The sequence below is a fragment of the Hypomesus nipponensis genome, chromosome 17 (assembly GCF_054491055.1).
Source record: "Hypomesus nipponensis isolate SF chromosome 17, ASM5449105v1, whole genome shotgun sequence".
Taxonomy (NCBI): Eukaryota; Metazoa; Chordata; class Actinopteri; order Osmeriformes; family Osmeridae; genus Hypomesus; species Hypomesus nipponensis.
The window spans coordinates 18,770,105-18,789,675 of NC_140377.1; the positions used below are offsets into that span (position 1 = coordinate 18,770,105).

Consider the following 19,571-nt stretch of genomic DNA (forward strand, 5'->3'; position numbering starts at 1 on the left):
TGTTGGTTAGGGTCCATCACAACAATGAACACATCCAAGTCCAGCTGGCCACATCATTATCCATGGGAAAAGGGTCCAGTTTCACCACTGCGCTTGCGTGAGATCCGGAACAGCAGCAGTTTTCTCGTAATTTATGGATGATGTGAGGAAAATAACGGCAGCTAGCTAGCTAGTTGAGCTACAGATTTTAAAGAGATACATAACATTAATTCACAGTTGATAATGTTTAGTTTATTGGGATTTATCTGACTTGCTTGAGTTTAAACTTTTGATTGCTTATGAGAACGTCTCCCAAACAGCTAGCTAAATAGCTAGTGATACTGATAGAGTACAGCAGCTAGCTAGACTACTAGTACTAGCTTTACAAGCAGTAAGCTCGCAAACGAGATAAAACATGATTTTAAACTAGGCAGTCTAGTGGCATGATCAAGGAGACACAAACACAACGGCACAGTGAAATAGTTTGTTATAAATAGTTATTATATGTACGAATACAGACAAGTGATTCCAAATAATTTCCAAGAAAAGTTGATGCTGGATACGAATATCCGCAGCGTGAACAAATCCAACCGCATCAGCTGAGGTAAGCAATCGCTGGCGAACCGGGAAGATGTTTAGTGTTTTGAATGATTTTGATTCAGATATTGACAAACAAGATATTCATCATCTTTGGGCGTGAACCACTGGGTTATATGTTGATTAAGAGCAGTATATTATTTGAGCGCAGTTGATTTTAATTAGTTGCAGTGATTGATTATTTCATTTCATTGAACGCAGTGCATTATCAAACAACATATAAATCCAGCATTTTCACATTTAGATGTTACCAACGTTTTCAAATAGGATACGTTGTTCGTAGTGTTTGCTGCTTGTATATTACTGAATTACTGGTGTTATAGTTTTTATATGCAATGAGACGTGTAAAATGGTGGCTCATCTTTCCTGACTTGTAGCTGGAAGGCATCAGACGTGAAAACATACTGAAAAATGTCAATAAGATTGAGGTCAGAGTACAATAGATGTTTTGAAACACACCCTTGGCTACTGTTTGAAGAGCCAAGGGACTCGCTGTGTCTCTATCTGACCAATAGAATTGGTCACCCACTACTTCTTTGCTATTCACCACGGTTGACATGACCACACATTGGTTATTCACTACATTATTTGGCACCAGATAGTTAGCTTCAAATTGTGTTGAATTGATCCAAGACTTATTCAAGATATGTTCCAATAATAGGCCACCCTTTGTTACCATTTGTTCACCAAGTCAACAGGACTCCCTGACAAAATGATGGGCTGCCAATTCATTTCACCATATGTAAGCAATTGATGCATCCACTTATCTGTCAAATTAATTCCAATACCACCCTCATATCATAATATAGGTAAAAGGGCTTTTAATTGCCACTGCTAGGCATTCAAACTCCTCTGAATTCATTGAACAGGTTTCAAACTTCTATCTTTAAACACTGTCTCTTTCTGAGAGATGGAAGAAGAGGCCAGGTTTTGTTCTCTGTTGGTGAATGCCCCCGTAATGAGTGTCGTGGACCAGGGTGAGTCACCCAGGGCCACCGCCAGCCCAGCCTATATTTATCCACCATGCAGATGGCAGAATCTACAGAAAACATTTTTACTCATTAGATTATCGACTTTATTAAATCCTTGCAGACACATCTTAAAACTACACATTTGCAGAGCTCCTCAGGCAACCGTTTGATTTTTTGTATATTTTCTGTCAATTAGCCATGTGACAGACAGGCTTCAACATGAACGAAGACATCTGATTTATTTAGTATAGTTCCTCATGACATTATACACATCTGACTGTTGACCACCATCACATCGCAAAAAATGGACAACAAGCCTAATATGGCTCTATGTCCATCTTAAGGTTACTTACCATGTCCAGTAATCTAACCTAAGTTATGTTGTGATTTGGTACTTCTGGGGTTGTGGTTCACTCTGCTACTCTGTGAGGTCTCAGATGATGTTCCTAGCTATACTAAGCTAGACTCTAGGTAACGATGTGTGGCAAGGTGTCCCAGAACTCTGGAGGGATTTGTTCCTGTGTATGCTATTTGCATCTCTCCTGCGCCTCCTCTCCTGTCTGTTCCCGTCCTCAGAAAAACGGGGAGGAGAAAAATTTGGGTCAGCGGCCCTCCGTGTCACACCGATTCTCCCGATCTGACTGATTCATTCTGTTCCTGTGTTCGCTCTCTGCCTCAATCCCTTCTTCCCCCCCCCCTCCATCCTTCTGCCTCTCTCTTTCTCTCCCTCACACGCCCACCTTCCTGTCTTCCTCTCACTCATTTTCAGACGTTTTTTATCTTTCATAAATGAGGCTTCTCCCCTGAAGAGGGTAGTAGTTTGATTGGTATGGTTCACGTTTACAGTGTTTTCAATGTGCATATGGAAATCTAAAAATGTCTAGTGACGACCACTGTTTGTGTTTGTGTGAGAGCTGTGCACAAGTATGTTATTTAAATAGCAAAATCCCAGAACCTTTTCCCTCACCCCCCCCCCCTCTATCCCCCTCTCTCTCTCCCCCTCTCCCTTCTGCAGATGAGTCAGTTGTGGAGGCAAGGCATGTCCCTGTCAGAGAGGCTGGGGAGTGACAGCCCCGTGGGTCTGGCCCCAGGGCCCCCGGCCACAGTGGCCCCGCCCGGGTCCAACTCCTCCTGGGTACCGGCGGCGCCCCTGGCCACCCCCGAGGCGCCCATCTTCCTCATGACCTCCACGGCCCAGACGGTGTCTGGCTTCTTCGTGTGGACCGCCCTGCTGCTCACCTGTCACCAGGCAAGTCCCGCCAGAACTGACTCGCGCCTTTACTGTCGTCCTCTTGCTGCTACATTTCACCTTCCTCCCTCGCTCTATCCCTCTCTTCCTTTATCTACCTGTCAGTCAGTTCACAGACAAACCCAAATTGACACAAAGGGCGATACTTTGGCAATGGCCAATATGACTTTATATTGAATTGACTGTAGTCTCGAGCTTATGTTTGGTCCTAGCTTATGTTTGACCCTAGCTTATGTTTGACCCTAGCTCATGTTTGATCTAAATGTTTCCAGTGTGACTTGGTCCGTCTTTTGCTGACAGCTATGGTGCAGTCCGCTCACAGTGCAGATGTTTCCTGGGACAAAGGCTTCCCTATCAGGGCCTCCATGTCCTCCTCCTCAGGCCTGCAAGGCCCCTGGTTGATGAGCTAGCAAGGCTGCTGAGCGAAGCCAGCCAGCGTGGCTCCCCTCGGGCTAGGGAGCCGTGGAGAAGCCCTGGCGAGGCTTCAAAAGAAATCTCTGTGTGATGAAGAAGGCATCTCTGGCTGTGACACTGTACACCTTGCTGTAGGGTTAGAGATGAGCTTCCCGGGCGTGCTGTGGGAGGGGAATGTGAGGAGGTGATTACCCCCCCTCTCTCACACACACACACACACACACACCATCACCTTCACTTCTGGATGTTCTAAAGCATAGAATCTTAGATATTATGATATAGAGATATAGAGAATATTGTAATAATATTATGTATCTCTATATATATAGATGTAGAGAATATTATGTAAGAAGTTGGCTTAAAAAATACAATTTTACCTCACAGGGTTGGATGAAAAATTACCTGACACTGATAATGTGAACCATGTGGGCCTCTTCCTGTAATGTTATAGTCTGTGCTGTGAGTCTTACTGGAAGGCGTTACGTAAGACGGCGTGCATTGTTACACGCTCAGGTCAGCGGTCCGTCCTCATTGGCCGTTCACTAGGGTTGAAGATGGAGCGTCGCTCGGACAACAGGTGCAGTCAGTGACATCATCACAGAGCGGGGGCTGTTGCCTAGCAACAGCACGGGGCTCTGCGCTCTCTCTCTCTCTCTCTCTCTCTCTCTCTCTCTCTCTGTCCCTCCCTCCCTCCCAGTCCTCTCTTCCTCCCCCTCCGTGCTCCAATCGTCCTCTGTTTGTTGTTTTACCAGAGGTGTGTGCGCACCGGCCAGGTAAGGTGATAGGGAGGGTATTGTGGAAAGGCAAGGGGAGCAGAAGAAGCAACAAAAGGTGCTGATGACACAAGAGTCTGCTCATCTGAACAGGAACACAGATGACTGAAGCAAATTGTCAACAAACTCGCTCAGGGCTCAGTTAGCTCTCACACAACACACACACTCTCACACAACATACACACACACACACTCACACAACATACACACACACACTCACTTTTATTGACTGCTCTATCCAGGATGTGGGCTAGACCTCAGTCAGTGTCACAGCCCTGGTGAAAACACACATATTGATTTCCTGAGAAGCGGGTTTCGGCTAACCCACTTTGCAACAGGTCACGTTGACAAGCTGTGGTCCCTGTCTAGGAGAATAATTATAAATGTTTTTTCTTCCTGTCAACAGACTAGATAACTGGTTGTTTTACCTGTGTCATGGATGTTTTATCCCAAACCATAGAACCTGTACTACAGTAACCTAGCACTCTTTTCAGATACAGACCCTCTCTTATTCACTAACCCCCCCCCCCCCCCAGATCTACATGCACCTGCGTTACTACAGCTCCCCTAACGAGCAGCGACACATCGTCAGGATCCTCTTCATCGTGCCCATCTACGCCTTCGACTCCTGGCTCAGCCTCCTCTTCTTCACCAACGAGGAGTACTACGTGTACTTCGACACCGTGCGGGACTGCTACGAGGGTGAGGATGGGCCATCGCACACACACACACCCCCTGTCGCACCCTTAAAAGTGATTATCTGCGTGATATACACAGAACTGTGAGCAGAAGCCATTTGTGGAGCACGTTGGCTACACTCAAGTTGACTGAAGTCTTCCGGTGTGAACGCCCCCCTCCATCCCCCCGAGGACGGGGTGTGTGGGAATCTCTCCGATCCCCCGGTGACAGATGGCCTTTGCGGTCTGCCTTTTATGAGGGCGGCCATCTTTGTTCTCCTGACGTTTTCAAGGCCTGCTGGGATTGCTGGGGAGGGGAAGCCTGTTTCCTAGCAACTGTATGCAGAACGACCAAAGCCTTGACAGGAGTCTGTAGAGAGCTCTCTCACTCGTGGACAGATAAATGGTCCGGGCTGTATTGCGCCATCCAGCTGTGCAGCAGCACATTAGTTCAGAAATTGTGAGCGAGCCACTGACATCCCTTTATAAAGTCATAATACTGTTGGAGCCCCTGGCTCTGTGAACTGTCCCCCTCATTCTGTGTGTGTGTGTGTACGTGTGCATGTGTGACTGTGCATTGGGAGCACCGTGATGGAGGGCAGTGGAGCTGAGAGCGAGGGCCAGGCCGCGCACACGGGGTCTCCCCAGCCCTGCTCCAGCTGCTGCTGTGGCCTCCGGGGGGGCTCCACACTCCTATATATAGAGATGGTACAGCACGCCGCAGCCCCGTCAAACACACGCCATAGTTGCAAACAAGCATGCATTCGTTAACACCGCGAAGCACGCGTGGTTCTCTCACTCACAGGGTGGCTGCCTCAGGGAGCAGGCCTTGTTCAGGGCGCAGATGGGAGTCCCCTCTCTCTGCCCCCATCCTGCACACCTGTGTGGAGTAAAACGACGTAACGAGGAGGTTAACGAGGTGTGTAGGGAGTGGGATTGAAAGGGGAGGGTGGAGGGAAAACAGGAATAAAGAGCCAAGCGGAATGGAGGAGAAAAACAGAGGGTAGGAGCCTGGACTAGCACACCTGGAGGAGGAGCAGCTGAAGCCACATTCCACCCAGAAACAAACACCCTTTACTGGGGACGGGGCGAGGAAGGAGGGGGTTGGAGGTGGAGTCGACTGTGAAGTAGAACAGCTTTCTGTTGCGTGTTTATGCACGTGTGTGTGTGTGTTTGGGCTTGTACAAACAAGCCAGTGTTGATCCAAGCTGAATAGAGGGTGTTTTAGCTGGAGGCCATCCGACGACCCTGCCTCCCAGTCCCCTCTGGTGCTGTAGCGTGTGAGGCAGCCAAGCCACAGCTCTGCTCTGCTCTGAGGCACATGGCCCATGACCTATGACCCATGGCTGGGTTTGTAACCCAAAAGTGGTTGTCGTGTTCATTTAGATGTATTTTTCCGGCCTAGTGTGTTCCTCCCTGACTACATTCTCAAGAGACGCAAAAGCAACTGTGATTCACACAACAGCCAGTATGTTTTGTGAACCGGCCATGTTTTCTACCTTGTATTCATTTGTGGAGTTTCCATACTTCACTGTCTGCTAACATGGTGTACACGTGCCCCTGTGTGTGTTACTTCGATAGAATGACCAAATGTTTGTGTGCTCCAGTGACGGCTGCTGGTCTTTCAAATAGAGGAAGCTCGTATTTGGCCTACATCATATACATTTTCAGTTCACTGGCTAGTTCACCCCTACGACACTAGCCATAGCCTACTGTATGAATGAATGAACAAATGATCTAACAAAAAAATATTAAACACAAAGGAAATCTGGGAATTAGGTTAACTGAACTGAATGTGATGTATAATTGTGTGAAATGTATGATGAACATTGGCTAGCAATTTCGCCAAGCAAATACCAAGAAATAGGCTGCAGCAGTTTTGCAAACTACAGTTGCAAAATCCGTGATGGGACTGAGCTTGAATAGCTTCGGCAACTTTTATAGTACAAAATCGCTGTCAATCTAAAGGAGATGCAGTCTTTCAACAGACCCTCCAATCATCAAGCAGAAGCAGTGGCTGTCCTAGCACATTGGGCGCCCAGGGAGATTTTTTCACTTGCAAACTCGTCTTCGATACGAACATGTTCTAACGCATTTAAAATGTTTACACAATCGTAAATATTTGACCATTCATATTTTTGAATGTTAGGGGAAACTGAGCTTGAATAGCTTTGGTGACTTTTTATAGAACAAAATATTTGACCATGAATTTGGGGAAATGTTAGAGGAAGCTGAGCTTCCCTTGTAGTCTTAAATAAATCACCACTGGGACCAGGGCTGGTGGTGTCGGGGTGAGTGATCGCACGTGTCCCGGTGTGGAATGTTTCCCTCTCTGTCTCCAGTTTGTCTCGGCCGAAAAATCTTCTTGTTAATAGGTGTTCTGCAACCCAGCTGACGTTACACAATGGTATGTGCAGAACCGAGAACTAGTATTTTGTATCGTAGTCATGAAACTAGTTTGATGCCTGCAGAACACCGAATATTGTAACGTCCGTTTCTGCTGGAGGTTGGAAGAAGTTGTGACTATCTTCCCGTTGGGTTTTGAGTATAACTCTGTCAAGCCGCTTGTCCTAATTGGATCTGGAGATTGTCATTATGAATTATTATTATAAAGGTGGTTATTAAAGTAACGGAGAATGAGGGAGAAGAGAAAGAATGAGTGAGTGTGAGAAAGTGAGCAGTGAGGAGAGAGAGAGAGAAGGCTGTGTGGGGTGTGATTTGTTTACATCATTAAGGCGCAGGAGGCTTTGGTCTGAAACAACACTGGGGACCTGTACAACGAGAGCACTGTGAGCTGGACCTTTTTGTGGTTTGACAATATCACTGACGTCTTAGGGGCTTCCCTGTTAGCTCACTGGGTTAGTGTGCATGCTCTGAAAGCTGGGGCAGTACTTTAACGGCCTGGGTTCAAATCCAGCCTTTACCCTTTAGAGAGTCAGATGGCTGAGCGGTGAGGGAGTCGTGCTAGTAATAAGAAGATTGCCGGATCGATGCCGTGCCAAATGACGTTGTGTCCACTTCACCCTACTTGCCTCGGGGGGAATGTCCCTGTACTTACTGTAAGTCGCTCTGGATAAGAGCGTCTGCTAAATGACTAAATGTAATGTAAATGTCTTGTTTTGTGTTCAGATGTACAGAGTGCTGTTTGTCAAGCAAAATGTGTGTCGATAAAGCATTTTGAAAGGCGTTGTCATGGAGTGCTTTGATGGGATTTTAGGGGACCCTCAGGTGCCAGGTGTTGTGTCCTTGAGCCAAGAGTCAGCTGGGTGTCATGACAACCACCCCGCTCATTCCGAGTCTCATGCTGACCTGTGCAGCTGTGTGCCTCAAGCACACACACACACAGAGCTTCGTAACTATCAGTCTAGAACACATTCCATGTCATGTGATTCCATGGAAACTTCATCTGTTAGGTCAGTTTCATCCCTTGTATACAGGCTTACGCCACTCTCATGAAGAAGGAAAAAGCAAGACCCCAAGTTTTGGGAGGCATCTTTTATTGAGTTATTCAGCATGCAAGAATGTTGATATGCATGATGCCATGTGTCAAGGGTAGGGTGTTAGGGTGATTAGGGATATGTCTGTGTGTTTGGATAAGGTCAGATGAGTGGATGGTGGTAAGGATGATGTATGTGCATGTGTGTGTGTGTGCACAGTAAGGGTCATGGTGGTTTGGGGTGGAGGAAGGTGGAGATGATAGTGGCTTGTTATAGAGGAGGGTAGAGATGATGGTGGTTTGTGGTGGAGGGTAAAGATGATGGTGGTTGTGGTGGAGGAGGAGGGTAGAGATGATGGTGGTTTGTGGTGGAGGAAGGTTGTAGGGAGGGAGGAGGCGAGGGTGGTGGATGAAGGTGTTAACATCCCCCTATGCATGCTGGGATTTTCTCCAGAACATCATGCGGCCAAAGCAGCCACCCTTCTTTTTCTTTTTGCAGAAATGTTTCTGAAAAACACAAAGTGTCAACACAACTACCCCAGTACACAAGGGAACATGCAGGGTGTACACTCCAATATGCATTACAGGACATATTAGAAGGCCTGTTTCTATGCACAAAAATAATTAATGTAGGCCCTGGACACGACTGGACTACCTCAGTTTGGGTCTCCTGAGACTGGCACCTTGTTTCAGACCCCTTCTGCAGAGCCTTCCGGTCTGCTGCTGATTGCTCAGCCTGTTTCTGCAGAGCCTCCACCAGATCTACTGCTGATTGGTCAGCCACTTTCTGCAGAGCCTTCAGGTCTGCTGCTGATTGGTCAGCCACTTTCTGCAGAGCCTTCAGGTCTGCTGCTGATTGGTCAGCCTGTTTCTGTAGAGACAGCAGCTCCTCAGCTGTGTCTGCAGCCTGTTTCTCTCGAGCCTCCATCTCTGCACATTTACTAATCAGCTCCTTTCCGATGTGACGGGATTCATCCTGAACTTCGTCCAGGGTCTTCTCCAGATCATGGCAGCGCTTGTGCTTCTCCCTCAAGTCGACTTGCAGTCTGGTCATGACACCGGCCGTCTTCATCAGATTGGCTTTAAAAGCCTCCAGGTCCTGTTTCGCCTTCTGCGACACTTGAAGGGCCTCCTCCTTCTCACTGGACAAGACGAGGATCTTCCCATCCTTCTCTGCAATTTCTGTCCGAAGGTTCCTCTCCAGCGTGATGAGATTTGCCCTAGTCATGTTGCATTTTGAATCAGCCGTCTTTCTGGCAGATTGGGCTGCCCACATTTCAGCTCTGAGGCTAGAGAGCTCCGTCTGGAACTCTCCCTCAAGCTGAGCTGGTTTGGGGGCCATGTTTCCCACATCCAGCAGCTTGGCTGTGGCCACAGTGAGGCCCTGCTCGGACAACTTCAAGGCTTCGACCGCCTGGTTCCTCTGAGATGTCAGCACCTCCCTCTCCTTCTCCCAGGCTCTGAGGTGAGAGGTCAAACCATCCTCCAAATCCTGTCGGGCCCTTTGGAGGTCTACCAAGTTTTCTGTTGCAAGGCTGGCGGTTCTTTCTGCCTCCATCTTGGCGGCGGCGCGGCGGCGCAGGGTGGTCCGAGCCCTGGTCAGAGCTTCTTCCGCCTGAACACGAGCTTTCACTTCCGTCAGGAGCTTCTCGTGAAGCTCCTGTATTGTGTTCTCGAAGGTGATCCTCTCCACCTTCATCTTCTCAACCTCCCTGGCCAGATCCCTCTCTCTGGCAGTGGGCTTCTCAGCCTCAGCTGACCTGAGGACGTCTCGATGCTTCTCCTCGGTCATCAGACAGGTCCGTCTGGCCATCTTCTCCCGGCCCCCTGCAGCCGTTTTCAGGACACAGGCGTAGGTCTTCCTTTGAGGTTTGCCCACCGTCTTGGAAGGTTGACTTGAAGTCTCCTTGAAGTCTCCTTTGGCAGCAACCTCATGTGAAAGGCTTTCCCCATTGGCCTTTGACAAAATTGAGACAATTAAGTGACTTGCATTGTCACCCTAAACACTCAATATAATACATGTTAATATGTAATTGTGTGGCGAATGAAGAATAATCGTAATAATAGGTTTTTATGATGACAGTTGGACTCACTGTGGCTTTTTTATCTGCCTCAAGGTCTCTTTCAGAAGGCTTCTTCTGCTGTGAAACAATCAAACTAGAGTTCATTCCACAAACTATCAGGACAGCCATATCAGTTTACTGTTTTAATAATCAGTGTTGAAAGGTTGACCTACCTTGTCTTTTTTTGTATCAGGATTCATTGTTCCTTTTCTACATTCACAATCAATTGAAAATTAGAAATTTCATGAAAGATGCATACAAACAACTGTGCGCTGTGCTACTGTGTTGAGAAAATATCAGACATCACTGCGTTCATCTAAACATTCTATTCATTATGACGTAGAACAATGGTCTGGATTGGAGGCCAAACTGGAAAGAGCCAGTTTGTAAATCTGCTGTTTAGACTAAAAGGCCAACATTGTGAAAATGTTTTCAATATCCTAATTATTGTTTGGCTATCCCCCAATAGACGCAAACATGAATTTGGCCATCTTCTGACCGAAGTTTGCGTGGTTCTTGCGTGGCCGCGGCCAACCTCAAAAATATTCAAAGTTGATTTTATTTGTTTACCGTCATATGATGTGTTTGAGCGCAGATATGATTGTTTTTAAATTAAATTCAAATTACATTGTTTTAAAACAAATGTTTTAAATTAGCTTATATGCTTGATTTAGGATCGAGGTCTTACCTTCTCATGATGATGTGTTCATGGATCTGAGTATAAATCGAATGCTTGTCATTTATAAACAGGGAATGCATTTATGACATCTTCAATGTGTCATCATGTTACCATGGTGATTGAACGTTAACACAGTGCGAAGTCAATTACTACAACGTCATGACGAGCCATTGGCAGCTGCTGGTCTTTCAAATAGAGGAAGCTCGTATTCGGGCTACATCATACATTTTCAGTTCACTGGCTAGTTCACCCCTACAACACTAGCCATAGCCTCCGGTATGAATAAATGAATGAATGAACAAACGACCTAACGAAAACATATTCAACACGAAGGAAATCTGGAAATTAGGTGAACTGACTGTAGCCTAATGAATAGCCTAATTGTGTGAAATGTATGACGAAAATTGGCAAGCAATTTCGCCAAGCAAATACCAAGAAATAGGTTTCAGCAGTTTGTCTTTCAACTACAGTTGCAAAAACCGATGGGACTGAGCTTGAATAGCTTCGTCGACTTTTGTAGTACAACATCACTGTCAATCAAAAGGAGATGTCTTGCGACAGACCCTCCAATCATCACGCGGAAGCCCAGCGTCCAGGCCAGCCCACTCCTCCATTCACCCCCAGAGACGCTGAGCGTCCAGGGCGGGAGATAAACGCAGCATTTATCCAAAGACCGTATAGTTTCGAAGCACTGAAAAAAACTGTTTAAAGCAGCCACATTGAAGTCCATGGAAGCTGAGCTTCAACAGGGAAATGCACTGTTGCGCTATGGGAATGTATGATAAGGAAATCAGTCAGTCGACCTGGTAATCAGCTAATGTAGCTGATTCAGAACGAACTCGTCTTCAAAATGAACGTGTTCTAACGCATTTGAGATGTTAACACAATAGTAAATATTTGACCATGAATTTTTTTAAATGTTAAGAAAGATCAAGTCTTAAAAAAAATCGCCACTGGTGTGCTCCTTTGCAGCGTTTGTGATCTACAACTTCCTCAGCCTGTGTTATGAGTACCTGGGAGGGGAGAGTGCCATCATGGCTGAGATCAGAGGAAAGCCCATTGAGTAAGTCTCCATTTTATCTCTATCTCTTTCTCCCGGCTTATGTCTACATTATCTTTTGCACACACACTTATTCTCACTAACCCTAACCCTATCCTCTCTTTCTCTTTAATCTGCCCCCTATCTCTCTCTTGCTCATCTTCACTCTCTCTCTCTCTCTCTCTCTCTCTCTCTCTCTCTCTCTCTCTCTCTCTCTGTACTTCTCTTTTCTCCCTTTCTCTCTTCTCTCGCCTCTTTCCTTTCTCTCCTCCCTCTCTATCCTCTCTTTTTCTCTTTCCTCTCTGCCCCCTTCCGCTCTCTCTCTTCCCCTCATGATCTTTCCTCTCTCTCCTTCTCTGTCTCTCTCCCCCTGTGTCTCTCGCCCTCCCCTGCAGGTCCAGCTGTGTGTACGGGACTTGTTGTCTCTGGGGAAGGACCTACTCCATTGGCTTCCTCCGCTTCTGCAAACAGGTTCGAACCAAACGTCCCAGCTCTCGCGTTTCAGCTGTTTTACTGCCCCTCCGTAAAACACAAATATCAGAGAAGGCGGGGTTGAAATTAGTTGTGTACTTGAACTCTGCTTTCCCTTTTACTCTCCTTTCCCCCTTCCCTCCCTCAGGCCACTCTCCAGTTCTGTGTGGTCAAGCCCCTGATGGCCATGATCACAGTCATCCTGCAGGCCTTTGGGAAGTATAGAGACGGAGACTTCAAGTAAGTGGAGCTGTGCCACTCCCTCTAGTGGTCCACCTCAGACACGACTCAATACGCTTTTGTTAGGAAAGTGTGCTTGTTGAGGAGAAGCAGGGTTATGGGTTTATTTCTTTTACGGTACGGTCCAAAAGTCTGAGGCCACATTGAACATTTAATGGGGCAATTAGAGACTGAGAAAGCCAAGCATTCCGTGACATCACCAGAAGCTCTTGGGAACATGTCATATCATGCTGGGATCATCAGGTTTTTGCACAAACTTGTAGAGGCCAGAGTGCACTCTGTTATTAAAGCAACGGGGGGGCGGGATTGTTAAACTGATATGATCCTTGGTTGTGAAAACATTTCTATTACATTTAGAAACAAACGCAAAATGGATGTATCTTGATAGGTGGTTTCAGACTTGTGGACCTTACTGTGTGTGTGTGTGTGTGTGTGTAAAGATATCAATATATTATTAAATGTCACCATTGCAAATCAGTTCCTGATTATATAGCTGATAATTTGATATTGTCTGCTTCAGAATAATTTAGCACACTGCCTGAACCAATTTAGAAATAATTAATTGATGCTAATGTCCCCCCCCCAGTGTGTCAGGTGGTTACCTGTACGTGACCATCATCTACAACGTCTCGGTCAGCCTGTCCCTCTACGCTCTCTTCCTCTTCTACTTCGCCACCCGCGACCTGCTCGTCCCCTACAGCCCCATGCTCAAGTTCTTCATGGTCAAGTCTGTCATCTTCCTCTCCTTCTGGCAGGGTGAGCAACTCTCTCTCTCCTTACATCTCTTTTTATCACTGCCCACGTGCAGCACAGACAATATGTACACATGCAAACCAGACAGATGAACACACGTTCAGAATCATGGGTGTTAGGGTATGAGCCAAACAAGGGCATAGGTTTGGTCTCAGACTTGGTGGGGACATCCACCCATCAACCCCCCCCCCTCCCCCCCGAGCGCAAATCGAGATGCCATTCTGTATACTATCCCTAAAGAGCTAGTATAACTGTATAATCTAAAAAATGCACTCTAAAAAAAAAAAAAAAAGAGGCTGTGATGATGAGACTGTAACGCTGAACAACAAACTGTTTTATTATCATAAACCTCACCTGAAGCCCTGATGATGTTTCCTCAGCCTGCTCCACATCTGGAGTGTTTTCATGCTGTCTTTCCTGCATACAAAATAGTTCATTCATTTTGTAGCCTATCCTATGGCTAGCAAGTTTAACCCTCCTACCATATTGTATACAGTGTTATTTGGACATTAATAATCAAATAATGACTCATTATATTTGAATAACCAACAGTGTTAACGTATTCACATTGCCAACTGTTTTTTCCAGCACCTGTCTAGCAATGCAGTGACAGTCCATCAACTGTGACTTTGTCCTAGGCTAGACTCCTAACCTTGGTTGAAAGATTAGCTAAGGAAGCTAGGTTTAGCTGTAACAATATCCTGGGTAACATATAATATCACCAGTTAATACGTTTCCACAGTAGAATTTGCATTTGAAAGCCTGGTCACTACCACTGCTAGTGTGGCTAGTTATTTAAACCTGACTTACACTGCTTTTTGAATAAGCTTCGTATGTCCCCTTTCTTCTTCTTGGATGGAGGCATATCTGATCTACAAAGCACAACAAGGGGCAAACATGTACATGCTGAAATGTGTTACTCTGGCCTTTAATGTAGGCTATGTATTGTCGGCAGACAGCCCTGGTAAGTTAGCTGTACCATTGTCGCCGACACACCCTCTAACTTGTCAGCGACTGCCAGTGCAAGCAAGCAAAGTAGCATGTGCTTCTTCCCGTGCGTGTCGCGTGTCAGGTAACCCTCCCCCTTCGGGTTTTCAGCCAATCAAATTATGGCGTTTCTTGTACTGTCGCGTCCTGGCCGTCGGAATTGATCCAAATAACAACACAATTTGCTAAAATATTGGTGGGGACAATTTTATCATTTTCAAATGTTGGTGGGAACAAGTACCTAGCGTCCCCCCCTAAATCTACGCCCATGGAGCCAAATGCTGACTTGCCTCAACAATTGTTGAGAACTCAATATTTGAGTCAGAATTTGAATTCTTACATCTCCTGCTTTTGCTCGCTTGCTCCTTCCCCCTGTTCTACCTGCTCTCCCTTCCCTCCCCCCCCCCTCCCCCTCTCCCCCCTCCTTCCTTCCCCCCCTCCCTCCCCAGGCATGCTCCTGGCCATCCTGGAGAAGTGTGGTGCCATCCCTCAGATCAACTCTGCTGAGGTGTCGGTGGGCGAGGGCACTGTTGCCGCTGGTTACCAGAACTTCATCATCTGCATCGAGATGTTCTTCGCAGCCGTGGCCCTTCGCTACGCCTTCACTTACAAGGTCTACATGGACAAGAGGCTGGACTCCAACGGTGAGACAGACAGACAGACACACTCATACCGTATTTTACGTCTCAGTTACACTATCAGGGCTTGGTGACTTGCTAAAAGTAGGCAAATGGCCAGTAGAACATAACATTTAATAATAATTTCAGTAAATCAAACAGCTGCAAGACCCAGTGAAATGTTATAAACAGCGAGCAAACTAACATTAGCTAGCTTTGCTAACGAAATTGGCTAATTAAACTTCGGTAGGCTATCTTCAGGATTTGCAAGCTTGCTAAATTTATACTATATTTAAAATAATTTTGTAGACATAACAATGGATTTTGCCACTAAATGAGTGACTTGACTTTCTTTCTGGACATACTATACACAACTGAAGTGTGTTACACAATGCTGTAAGATCGCCTATACTCGTACATGGCTTGGTATTATTGTTCCTGTATCAAGTGCGGCATATATTCCAGTGCGCTTTATACTCAGATTTACAAACACAAAGCTCCTATTCTGGTGGGGTGCGGTTTATAGAAAATGCGTCTTATTTTCCGAAATCAATTATCAATGGAATCAAAGAAAAAGTATGTATGTGTATATATATATATGTATATACACACTGTAATTTTCGGACTATAAGGCGCACCATTACATAAGCCGCAGCAACTAAATTGAATGATATGTACACATATATAAGCCGCACTGGACTATAAACCGCAGGTGTTTTAATGTTTAATTACCATATGTAATTAGTTGTGGGAAAAGATATGGCTGCTTGAGGAAGCTCCCATGTATTAACCGTTAACTGTAAAAATCCATAGATTAGCCGCACCGTTATATAAACCGCAGGGTCGAAAAATGCGACAAATGGCGCGTTTTATAATCCGAAAATTACGGTACACACACGCTCACTCCTCATCAGCAACCTTTCTTTTATTTGTATTTTTTTGTTTTCTTTACAACGTAGTTAAGGCGGATGGCTTGTGTTGCTTAAGCGGCCGCCTTAACTGTCGGCGGGAAACCCTGCATTCACTCAAGGGAATTCTAAGTTTTGCTGTAGTCATAATCTTGGTGTTCTGGTCTAAATGTTCAATTATTTTATTCAAACGTGTCAGTGACTTTTTTCCACTGACCTGTTCTCTCTCTCTCTTTCTTCCGCTTCTTATTTCTCCTCCCCGTTTTCTCTCATCTCCTTGGAACCTTTTTATGTTTAAACCTTCTCCATCTTTAAAATCAACTGTATACGCTTTGATATTCCCTCTTTTGTTAAACCGTCATCCTTATTTCAACCTCCCACCTACCCCATCCCTTTCTCTCATCCCCTCCCTCCCTCCCTCCCCTCTCCGCTGCACTAAAAGGCCCGTTTCCTGTCTATGGACAGTACGGTAGGTCTATCCCTTGCTGTGTCAGGTCTGGCCCGGCCACAGCTTGTGACATTCTGTGTCTGTGATGTCATACAGTGTTGTGTTATTAAGTTGTAACTCCTTTGTTTTGAATGTGTGTCGTCTTCTCCAGTGTTAGGTTACATTTGTGTTGCGTCATTGTCTGTTTCATGTTGATGGTGTTCACTGGCAGTGTGCTGTATACTGGCAGTCCTGCTCATTCTGTTGATTGTGTTTACTCCATGCACTCACTCTGCTCTTCCTGATATCTCTCTCTCCCTCATCCATCTTTCATCCTCTCCACGGGCTCCACTCACACCTCTCCCTCCTTCCCTCACTCCCTGTCTTCCCTGCCTCCCTCCCTTGCTCCACCACCCCCCCTTCCTCACCCCTCCCTCCATCACACCCCTCTCCCCCACACTCCTCCCTCCCTCCGTCTCCCCCAGGTCGCTGCGCCCCCATGAAGAGCATCTCCAGCAGCCTGAAGGAGACCATGAACCCGGGGGACATGGTCCAGGACGCCATCCATAACTTCTCTCCGGCCTACCAGCAGTACACCCAGCAGTCCACCCTGGAGCAGCGCGGCGGCCCGGCGCTCTCCCGCAGCCACAGCACCCTCAGCACGCGCGGAGACACCGAGAAGACCCTGCTGCTCAGCTCCGACGACGAGTTCTAGAGGGACGCTCGTACACAGTCTACCTACCGACACTCACACACACAGTGGTTGACCCCTGGGGGGTGAAAGGAGAAAGAGGATTAAATAGTTTTACAGAGAGGAGTGTGTGTGTGTGCGTGTATGTGTGTGTGAGGCGGGGGGTAGGGGTCTAAACTGTGGCAGAGCTTAAAGAGTGAGATGGATTGTATCAACTCAACAGTGCTGTTTTTAAATTGTTATTGTTATAAATGTGTTCTTTGGCTGTTCCATTTCATTGCATACATGTCTGGCTGTGTACAATACATTCAAACGCTCACGGAAGGAGTTGATATTTACAGTGGAAGTGATAGGCTACAAAGTAAGGTCACATTTTATTGAAATGAAAACACATACCTCTGCCAATATGGATCTAGAAACCTGAACACACACGTACACTCATGTCCCCTCAAGTTATGCTTAAACACAACTTATGACTTGCTTTGACGTACACACATACACATCTACATGAGTGCCATGTTCAGTATCATTTACTGTGGTTCATAGAGAAACCGCCATTTTGTTTTTATTGGTTGTGGTCATGTATCCTCCACCCTCCTGCCAAGTCTGCCTCTTACTGAAGTGTTGCCAAATACATGGAGGTCCCACCTGGGATGGCGGGACACTTTGTGACTGAAAGATTTTGAAGTGACTGAAACTAGCAACTCAAAAGGATCCTTCTTTAGCTGGACCTTCTATTATGATCTAACGGTACTGTTGTTTTCTTTCAAATGATTTATGCTTGCTTTGATGTTTGATGACATGATGTTACACCCTTAGACTGGTCTAATTATTCAGTTTGGATAAGAATATTTGAGGAATATTATATCTGTACATATGTTTGAGTGTGTGTCAATGTGTGTGTGTTGTTGGGATTTGTTTAACTGTAGTTGTGGGGTCACTCAGAGTACCTCCAGAAAGATATTTTTGTTGACACTGGTGGAGGGAACCGCTGTGGGAAAATGCTGGGGTTGTCTAATGCAACAGGCAGCGCCCACATAGATTACAGACTAGTAATTCATAGGATTTATCAGCAGGGCTGGACAATTTGCACCAGGATTATAATCCAGTAATTGGGGCATTGTGTGTTCAAGGCAGTACAGAGGATGTCTTCAACAAGAGAATATGCTACATGGATATGTAGTCACCCACCGGAAGAATAGTTTAAACTTTTCCCATGGAATTAAACTGTGGTACTGTAGAATTCGGCACAATGGTGTTTACCCCCTAATTGTAACAATATTATTATAAAATAATGTCATAGACTATGTTCTATCCACTCACTTCTCCACACTGGAATTAATCCCCTCAATAAAAGTCATGGTGACCAATTGGAATGCAGAATGTAGTGGAATGACCAGCAGAGGGCGCCCATGTATAATGACAACTTCAAATCAACAACAAAGTTTGAGAATATTTGAAAACGGAGTTGCCAAAAATGTGAGCGGCTGTGTTGAAATAAACCATATCTTGTATATACAGTTTAAAGATTGAGCAGTTTGATTTGTGAAGTGATGAAGGTAGTGGAATCCCAGCTGAGAAGGGCCTTGTATTTTCTCCTGTGTTCTCTAGTCTACATAGTTATGGGATGGGTACAAGGTTGACTAATGTATTTTGTCATTGTGGTTTTCCACAAACAAATAAATAAAATCATGGATAAATGAACCCAAGCAGTACCCTGTATTGTATAAGAGTTGGAAGCACTGATGGGTCTAACCTGCTGCTGTTACAAGTGGACTTTTTAAGACGCCCCAGCTGTGTGGACTACTGGCCTATATGAGGTTTTGTATCCTAATAGTAGGCAAGGAAATTAGATGAGAAATGAGAAAAGAGCTTTAAAGAAAATAAGCTCCACTGGTTAGACTGAAATTGTCAAGGAATGAGGAAAATCCTCAAACCAGTTCTCATAATATTTGTTAATAAGTTGATTACATTTATGCATTTAGAAGACGCTTTTATCCAAAGCGACTTCCAAGAAAGAGCCCTTTGAGCAGCACGTTGCCTCCCCAGGTAGGATCTTCCTGACTGGTAGGATGAGATCCACTGAAGTGCAGTGCCAGTGATGCCTATTTCATAAAGTCTGGCGAGCAGGATCTGATAGTCAACAGATGCTGCAGAAAGGTCCAGCAGAATGATGATGGATTTCCTTGAAGCCGCTCTGGCAGACTGGAGGGCAGTGGTGACTGACAGGAGGGCGGTTTCTGTGGAGTGGCCGGTCTTGAAGCCCGATTGTTTCAAGCAGGTTGTTCTGAGAGAGAAGGTTTGACAGTTGGTTAGATACAGCGTCAATTGTTTTTGAAAATAAGGGTAGCAGTGATACTGGTCTGTAGTTCTGAAGGACGGCTGGGTTAAGGGAGGGTTTTTTGAGTAGAGGGCTAACTCTGGCCTGGTTGAAGGCAGAGGGGAAAGTGCCGGAAGCAAGAGAAGAGTTTAGGACATGGAGAATATAAATGATGATGGATTTGAAAGAGAAGGGAGGGGACTGGATCAAGGGGACGGGAGGTGGGGCGATGAGAGAGAATGAGGTCAGAGATCTTAGAGAGTTTAGACATTAGTTGGGT

At 45.8% G+C, this 19,571-nt stretch overlaps 2 protein-coding genes across 4 annotated transcripts; one reads left to right on the plus strand and one right to left on the minus strand.

Moving 5' to 3' along the window:
* The first annotated feature begins 101 nt into the window (after window positions 1–101).
* Window positions 102–18,498, plus strand: LOC146253839 (transmembrane protein 184B-like). Its single transcript, XM_084676651.1, has 9 exons — window positions 102–583; window positions 2,563–2,796; window positions 4,520–4,685; window positions 11,811–11,901; window positions 12,273–12,348; window positions 12,497–12,588; window positions 13,175–13,344; window positions 14,778–14,972; window positions 16,766–18,498. Exons 2-9 carry the CDS (start codon window positions 2,563–2,565, stop codon window positions 16,993–16,995), a joined length of 1,254 nt encoding a protein of 417 aa, XP_084532777.1. The 5' UTR covers window positions 102–583; the 3' UTR covers window positions 16,996–18,498.
* On the minus strand, window positions 8,406–10,860 carry LOC146253840 (uncharacterized). Of its 3 annotated transcripts, XM_084676645.1 has the most exons (5): window positions 10,848–10,860; window positions 10,333–10,369; window positions 10,190–10,237; window positions 8,752–10,053; window positions 8,406–8,603 (listed from the first exon to the last, which is right to left on the minus strand). In XM_084676645.1, exons 1-5 carry the CDS (start codon window positions 10,853–10,855, stop codon window positions 8,526–8,528), a joined length of 1,473 nt encoding a protein of 490 aa, XP_084532771.1. In that variant the 5' UTR covers window positions 10,856–10,860; the 3' UTR covers window positions 8,406–8,525. The 3 variants fall into 3 exon arrangements, with proteins under 3 accessions (XP_084532771.1, XP_084532772.1, XP_084532770.1); XM_084676646.1 differs by lacking the exons at window positions 10,333–10,369; window positions 10,848–10,860 and having other exon boundaries at window positions 8,752–8,793; window positions 8,881–10,053; window positions 10,190–10,290; XM_084676644.1 differs by lacking the exons at window positions 10,333–10,369; window positions 10,848–10,860 and having other exon boundaries at window positions 10,190–10,290.
* Window positions 18,499–19,571: the final 1,073 nt, after the last annotated feature.

Excerpts from the sequence above, each read along its gene's own strand:
- LOC146253839 (XM_084676651.1), top strand. The coding sequence starts at position 2,563 with ATGAGTCAGTTGTGGAGGCAAGGCATGTCCCTGTCAGAGAGGCTGGGG. Across the intron at positions 12,349-12,496 it reads TCCTCCGCTTCTGCAAACAG|GCCACTCTCCAGTTCTGTGT; the intron begins GTTCGAACCAAA and ends TCCCTCCCTCAG. Across the intron at positions 13,345-14,777 it reads CTTCCTCTCCTTCTGGCAGG|GCATGCTCCTGGCCATCCTG; the intron begins GTGAGCAACTCT and ends CTCCCTCCCCAG.
- LOC146253840 (XM_084676644.1), bottom strand. The coding sequence starts at position 10,288 with ATGGCTGTCCTGATAGTTTGTGGAATGAACTCTAGTTTGATTGTTTCA. Across the intron at positions 10,054-10,189 it reads AGGCAGATAAAAAAGCCACA|GCCAATGGGGAAAGCCTTTC; the intron begins GTGAGTCCAACT and ends ATTTTGTCAAAG. Across the intron at positions 8,604-8,751 it reads CTCAGGAGACCCAAACTGAG|AAACATTTCTGCAAAAAGAA; the intron begins GTAGTCCAGTCG and ends TGTGTTTTTCAG.